The 7,731-nt window shown below is 43.1% G+C and overlaps 1 protein-coding gene across 1 annotated transcript; it reads left to right on the top strand.

Moving 5' to 3' along the window:
• The first annotated feature begins 5,031 nt into the window (after positions 1-5,031).
• LOC123998011 (hyaluronan synthase 1-like) lies at positions 5,032-7,274 on the top strand. Its single transcript, XM_046302823.1, has 4 exons — positions 5,032-5,724; positions 6,002-6,227; positions 6,350-6,482; positions 6,599-7,274. Exons 1-4 carry the CDS (start codon positions 5,032-5,034, stop codon positions 7,272-7,274), a joined length of 1,728 nt encoding a protein of 575 aa, XP_046158779.1.
• Positions 7,275-7,731: the final 457 nt, after the last annotated feature.

Raw genomic sequence — 7,731 nt, 5'->3', positions numbered from 1 at the left:
CTAGAATTCCTTACAATCAAATGCTGGCCAAATTACCTCCCAAGAAAATTCTCATCAGTTATCGTCACAGCTGTGTTCATTCCCCCTCAAGCAGACACCAAGACGGCCCTCAAGGAACTTCGCTGGACTCTTTGTAAACTGGAAACCATATATCCCGAGGCTGCATTTATTGTAGCTGGGGATTTTAAGACAGTACATTTGAGAACAAGGCTACCTAAATTCTATCAGCATATTGATTGCACTATGCGCGTGGGTAATACACTCGATCACTACTACTCTAACTTCCGCGATGCATACAAAGCCCTCCCCAGCCCTCCCGTCGGCAAATCTGACCATGACGCCATCTTGCTCCTTCCGTCTTATAGGCAGAAACTCAAACAGGATGTACTAGTGACTAGAAGCATTCAACGCTGGTCTGACCAATCGGAATTTACGCTTCAAGATTGTTTTGATCACGTAGACTGGGATATGTTCCGGTCAGCCTCAGATAACAACATTGATTTGTACACTGACTCTGTGAGTGAGTTTATTAAGAAATGCATTGGAGATGTTGTACCCACTGTGACTATTAAAACCTACCCTAACCAAAAACCGTGGATGGATGGGAGCATTTGCGCAAAACTGAAAGCGCGAACCACCATATTTAACCATGGAAAGAGGTCTGGGAATATGGCTGAATATAAACAGTGTAGTTATTCCCTCCGCAAGGCAATCAAACAAGCAAAATGCTGGTACAGGGACAAAGTGGATTTGCATTTCAATTTCTGCTGTTTCCTGAAGTCCACTATCATCTCCTTTGTTTTGTTGACATTGATTGAGAGATTGTTTTCCTGACACCACACTCCTAGTGCCCTCATCTCCTCCCTGTATGCTTTCTCGTCGTGGTTGGTAATCAAGCCCATTACATGCCCCACATTACTCATCTCATATGTATATACTGTACTTGATCCCATCTACTGCATCTTGCCAATGCCGTTCTGTACCATCACTACTTCAGATATCTTCATGTACATATTCTTTATCCCTTTACACTTGTGTGTATAAGGTAGTAGTTGTGGAATTGTTAGGTTAGATTACTCGTTGGTTATTACTGCATTGTCGGAACTAGAAGCACAAGCATTTCGCTACACTCGCATTAACATCTGCTAACCATGTGTATGTGACAAATAACATTTGATTTGATTTGCCTTGGTTATGAACTGTTAACAGCTGAGGACAACAGAGTGTCTTTTAAGATTTCTCAAGTTTTCCACTTCTGATTTTCTTCAAATGGAAAGTTTTAATGCCTTGTTACATGTCAATCAAATTCAATCAAACGTATTAATAAAGCCATTTTGTACTTCAGCCGATGTCACAAAGTGCCATACAGAAACACAGCCTGAAACCCCAAACAGCAAGCAGTGCAGATGTAGAAGCATATGTCTGCGGCTTTTCTTGTTCCAGTGAGGTACCCTGATACACTGCAGTGTGTGGAGGTCTCCCTCCTGACTCCTGACTGGTAACACCTGCCTGGAAGCCTATTTCTTCCAGATGACTGAGAACATGATCTGTGCTGGCTTCATGGTAGGAGGCAAGGACTCCTGCCAGGTAACTGACAGAATAGGTCTGTACTGTACTTCTTCATATTTCACCTTCTTGTTTTCACAGTTTTTACCATGATGCAATCACACTGATCTCTGGTTATATATTTTCTTGTCTCTCTTCATCTTGCTCTGTCACTGAATCTCGCTATCTTGTCCTGTCACTCCGGCTTGTTGCGCACTCTCTTTATCTCTCGCATCACCTCCCCCATCTTCCTCTCTGTCACTTTCTTTCTTACTCTCTCCCCCCCACCTCTCAGGGTGACTCTGGTGCTCCTCTGGTGTGTGATGGGGAGCTCCAGGGTGTTGTGTCCTGGGGTCATGGCTGTGCTCTCAGGAAGAAGCCTGGTGTCTACACCAAAGTCTGCAACTACGTGTCATTGCATCTGGCTAAGTAGCAAAGGCTGGTCCTGATGTCATGGAATTAACCATTTGAACTGACAATATCAAATAAAGTGTGTCTGTTTATTGAATGGTATATCGTGTGGTCTGTGTTGAGTGACATAATAGGGTTGACTTTTTGAGCTATCGTGAAGGTGCTAGCTTGAGGGTACAAGATGTAAAAACTGAACACTTGGCTCCATCTGCTGGCTATACCCTGATCAATCTTAAGCGATAATCCAAAAACATGACCAAATCATGTCTAGCAAAGAGAAGCAAAGGATTCTATTTAGACTATGGTCTTAGTCAGTCTTCCAGTGTGGGAATATTCTCACAATACGGTAGAATACCCAGATTTGCCAAGTCTGCCCACCATCCAAAATACCCCAAGTACCACACCCTTCACCATGACATCATAGTGACCATGCCAAGGGCTCTGTTGGCTCTGTGGCCTGAGGCATCCTATTTGGGTTTGACCTGAGGCGTGTGGATTCATTCACAACAGTGCCGGTGGCTATGGGTGTGGGCCTTCAACGATCTCGACAACACATTTCTATGTCCCTAAAGATGTAGTCAGGTTAAATAAAGTAGAATGAACAGCTAGGCAGTGGTGTACTTAAGTAAAAATAAAAATTAAGTAAAAATACTTTCAAGTATTACTTAAGTCATTTTTGGGATATCTGTACTTTACATTACAATTCATATTTTTCAACTATTCAACTTTGACTTTTGTTTCACTACATTCCTTAAGAAAATAAGTGACTTTATCCTCCATACATTTTCCCTGACACCCAAAAGTACTTGTTACATTTTGAATGCTTAGCAGGACAGAAACATAGTCCATTTCAAGCACTTATCACGAGAACATCCCTGGTCATCCCTACAGTCTCTGATCTGGCGAACTGACTGAACACAAATGCTTCGTTTGTATATTATGTCTGAGTGTTGTAGTGTGCCACTGGCTGTCCGTAAATAAAATAAAATAATGCCGGCTTGATGGCTTAATATGAGGAATTTGAAATTATTTTACTTTTGATACTAAAGTATATTTAAAACCAAATACTTTTCGACTTTAACTCAAGTAGTATTTTACCGGGTGACATTCACTTTTATTTGAGTCATTACTTTCTATTAAGGTACTATATCTTTATTTTGATTCAAGTATGACAATTAGGTACTTTATAAACCACTGCAGCTAGGTCTTTCGAGGTCATCGATATTAAACCTGCCAAAATACATATGGTAGTGGTTCCCAAGTTATTTGCTCTCTGAGGCTGTTGGTGTTTCCTTGTGACCCTTGCAAAACCACAAATAAAACCAATATATTTGGGATCTGCAACCCAAGCAGAGTTAGCGGTGATTAACCATTCGGTCCCGAATTCCAAACCACCATTTTGGAAACAAGGCAATGTCAAATACTCACATGGTTTTACTGTAGCATGTTCAGCCTCTTTACCAAGGAATATGTATGACTGAGGCAGTACATTTACATTACATTTAAGTCATTTAGCAGACGCTCTTATCCAGTATTACAGTATGTCATGTTTCACTGTCACTGAACCAAAACATAGACCCTCAGGTTGATCCATGAGATAAGATATGGTCATATGGTCATAAAACTGCTTGATGTGCCCATCTCTATGCAACAGTCATGTGTGGTGGTGAATATACATTTGTTAGACTTGGCTGGCTTGCCTGACAATGTTCAGTACAAGAGAAAGGATGCAGGGTTATTATAGTGCCACCAGAGGGCATCATTCAACTTCTTGACAGATCAGGGCAGTGACTGGTCAGGGACAAGGTAGTTGTGATGCAATATTCCTCAATGGAAATGTATGGTGGAGATGAGAGCAGTGATATTTCCCACACTTTTGGTTGATCTTGTATAAGTGGTGTGTGCCAAATGTAAATTGTGTTATGTATTTATTGTCGAATCCAAATGCCACAAGTTCCCTATGGGAAAAATGAAGTAGGATAATCTATTTTATTCTACTCTATTCTATTCAATAGTTAAGTGAATAATATCTAAATGCATGTATTCAAAAAAATTAACTGTAAATAAGTAGCCTACAATTGATCAAGATCAATCTTTTTTTGTCGACAACACAAACATAAAGCCTAATAGTTTCATTTTCAGGATTACTGTGGTCATTATGGAGGTTTACCCTGTATTAGATAAATTTGACAAAATGCATAGATTTGACAGTGCGACATATTTGAGTCAAAATTGTAATGATTAGAAATGTACAAAATGGTGCATTGCTGAAGGAAATCCAACATACGGATTTTCCTATAAAACTGGAGTAAATCTAATCCCTGTTGATTTACATTTGGCGAATTCACTATGGACCAGTTTTCTACTTTGACGCAACACGTGCTGACTCACAAGCCCAGTATTAAGGGCGTTATACCTATGATGCTTTTCTCTGGGCCACTGTATGTGCGCTCACATCTGGCAGCATCTGGAGCATCTCAAGTTTATAAAGTAATCGAACTTCACGCAAGTTGCCAGAGTAGAGAGTAGGAGACAGAGAGGAAGGGGCATTTCAAGAGTGGAGTAATTTGGCACCAAAGTCAGGTAAAGCTATACATTTTTAATCGAATTGTTTTTGTCGTTGTTTTTTTTTTACCATTAGAAATACATTTTCGTTTTGCGGTACATTGCCTACGTCACAAAGAAACAAGGTAACTTCTTGATGACATCTTTGGAAGATTGATGGGTCAAATAAAAACAAATATATATATATTTTTTTCATGATAATGCTTTTGTGGTAGGATGTCTTTGGTATTTATAGTTATCTGGAACTTACTTGACATAATGAGGCCCATATTTTTTTCTATCTTATAATAAGCAATCCTATAAAGGTTAAAATCAAAATCAAATTCATTTTGTAGACCCCGTATTCTTGCCATAATAATACTTGAAATAACGATTAGCCTTTTTCAATCAATTCCCTTAATTCAATAAATGAAATCTAATCTTTAATTTAGCCTATTTGTTCCTGTTTCAATATATTTATCTTCAATGTTCATCTTCATTGATTGACAACAGGTATCTAAAGGGGGAAAAATGGAACTGAAACCGTTACTAAGGCGGGTGGGCTCGATAGTCCGTGCCATCCTGACATTCCTCTTTGCCCTGGTGGTGCTGGGGGTGATGGTGTGGGCCTATGTTCAGGGCTTCCAGCTGGCCACCTCCCCATACGGCATCATCTCTTTTGGGTTCTATGGCCTCCTGCTGGGGCTCCACGTCCTGGTCCAGAGCTTTTTCGCCTTCGTGGAGCACTGCCGCATGAGGGCCCGAAGCAAGGCCTGCACATTCACCAAGACCATCGGTTTCACTATCTCAGCCTACCAGGAGGACCCAGAATACCTGCGTGAGTGCCTCAACTCCATTCGGGCCCTCAAATACCCTCCAGAGCTGCTGCGGATCATCATGGTGGTGGATGGGAACTCAGAGGACGACCTCTACATGCTGGAGATGTTCAGGGAGGTGTTTGCAGACCAGGACCCTGGCTGTTACGTGTGGAGGAATAACTACCACACATGGGACCCCACCCAGACCCAGGAGGGGGGCATCCCTGGGGTGATAGGCCCTGCCGGGGATGCTAGTTATGGGCTGGGAGAGGACCCCCAGAGGAGGGAGGTGGAGGATCTGATCAACAGCAGGAGGTGTGTGTGCATCATGCAGAAGTGGGGTGGAAAGAGGGAGGTGATGTACACAGCTTTCAAGGCACTGGGACTGTCGGTGGACTACATACAGGTGAGGAGTTTACTTACATCTCTTTGTTTGGCTCTTGAGATTAGGGAAATACTGTATTTAATCTCTCTCTCTCTCTCTCTCTCTCTCTCTCTCTCTCTCTCTCTCTCTCTCTCTCTCTCTCTCTCTCTCTCTCTCTCTCTCTCTCTCTCTCTCTCTCTCTCTCTCTCTCTCTCTCTCTCTCTCTCTCTCTCTCTCTCTCTCTCTCTCTCTCTCTCTCTCTCTCTCTCTCCCTCTCCCCCTCTCTCTCTCGCTCTCTCTCTCCCTCTCTCTCCTCCAGGTGTGTGACTCTGACACCAAGCTAGACCCCCTGGCTACGGTGGAGCTGTGTAAGGTTCTGGAAAGTAACCAGAAGTACGGGGCGGTGGGAGGAGACGTGATGATCCTCAATCTCAAGGAATCCTACATCAGCTTCATGAGCAGCCTGCGCTACTGGATGGCGTTTAACATCGAGAGGTCCTGCCAGTCCTTCTTCAACTGTGTCTCCTGCATCAGTGGCCCCCTGGGTAAGGAAATGACACTTTCCTGTGACTGCGATAAACATGAGTCATAACCTTGCTTCTCTTCTTTATGTTACTGGTTATTTGTTATTGGTTATTTGTTATTTGTTATTTGGTTTCATCCTCAGGTTTGTACAGGAATGACCTCCTCCAGCAGTTCTTAGAGTCCTGGTACAACCAGAAGTTCCTGGGGACTCACTGTACATTTGGGGATGACAGACATCTCACCAACCGCATGCTCAGCATGGGCTATGCCACCAAGTGAGTATACATTTCTTCACACATAATCCTCATACACAAATAAACTGAAGCACAACACTTTACTGGAGATAAGATGATAATAGATTCATTCATCATCATCCATCCTCTGCTCTCAGATACACGGCCCGCTCCAAGTGTTACACGGAGACGCCAGGCCAGTTCCTCCGGTGGCTCAACCAGCAGACGCGCTGGACCAAATCTTACTTTCGCGAGTGGCTCTACAATGCCATGTGGTGGCACAAGCACCACCTGTGGATGACCTACGAGTCCATCGTCTCTGGTGTCTTCCCCTTCTTCGTCACGGCCACCATCATCCAGCTGTTCTGGACAGGCACCCTGTGGGACATCCTCTGGGTCCTCTGCTGCATCCAGCTCATCGGCCTGATCAAAGCAGCCTATGCCTGCATCCTGCGCCGTGACCTGGTCATGGTGTTCATGTCTCTCTACTCTGCCCTCTACATGACCAGCCTGCTGCCCGCCAAGTACTTTGCCATCATCACTATGAACAAGAGCAGCTGGGGCACGTCAGGCCGCCGCAAGATGGTTGGGAACTACATCCCCCTGCTGCCTCTGTCGGTGTGGGCGGCCATCTTGCTGGGCGGGTCCTGCTACACCATCTACAAAGAGAGCCAGAAGGGCTGGTTCACGCCGGCTAAGGTCCTAGAGACCAGGTTTCTGATCTACGGCTGTGTGGCGTACGTCTGCTACTGGTTCCTCATGATCTTCCTCTACTGGGTGTGGTTCCGCAGGCTGTGTAGGAAACGCTCCCAAAGTTATGACGTAAGCGTATAGGGACAGTTTTCTGTACAGGGAACAAAAATACTGGATATTTAGTATTTATTTAGTGTTTTATACATCAAAGATATTTACATTTTTTATGTCATCTTCTACTACAGTTGCTGTTTGCGAACAGATAACTTTTATACATCTGCTAAATCAACTGAACCATATAATATATAAATGGATATAATGTACAGTATATGAGAACAATTACCTAGACTCTGGGAAGCTTCATCCAGAATAGTGTCAAAGATGAGAATATATTGGCCATAACTACAGTTTGCCGTGCTACTGAAGATGGAGAAAGGAGTTGTTAGTTGTTAAGAGAGTGAATATTTGACATTCAGTTGTCTTTACACATACTTTATAACAGAAAGTGTATATGGAAGTAATATAGTACACCTCTCAGGAGTCCTCTCAGCAGTTGATGACAAGACTAATAATCTGTTCTAGATGGCCCTTGATTTGC

The sequence above is a fragment of the Oncorhynchus gorbuscha genome, linkage group LG15 (assembly GCF_021184085.1).
Source record: "Oncorhynchus gorbuscha isolate QuinsamMale2020 ecotype Even-year linkage group LG15, OgorEven_v1.0, whole genome shotgun sequence".
Lineage (NCBI taxonomy): Eukaryota > Metazoa > Chordata > Actinopteri > Salmoniformes > Salmonidae > Oncorhynchus > Oncorhynchus gorbuscha.
The sequence above is the reverse complement of the archived record's forward strand: the minus strand, read 5'-3'. Positions and strand labels throughout refer to the sequence as shown.

Bases quoted from the DNA above. Each gene is read 5' to 3' on its own strand.
- LOC123998011 (XM_046302823.1), top strand. From the start codon at position 5,032: ATGGAACTGAAACCGTTACTAAGGCGGGTGGGCTCGATAGTCCGTGCC. The intron at 5,725-6,001 runs GTGAGGAGTTTA...TCTCTCCTCCAG, and splicing joins TGTCGGTGGACTACATACAG to GTGTGTGACTCTGACACCAA. The intron at 6,483-6,598 runs GTGAGTATACAT...CTCTGCTCTCAG, and splicing joins AGCATGGGCTATGCCACCAA to ATACACGGCCCGCTCCAAGT.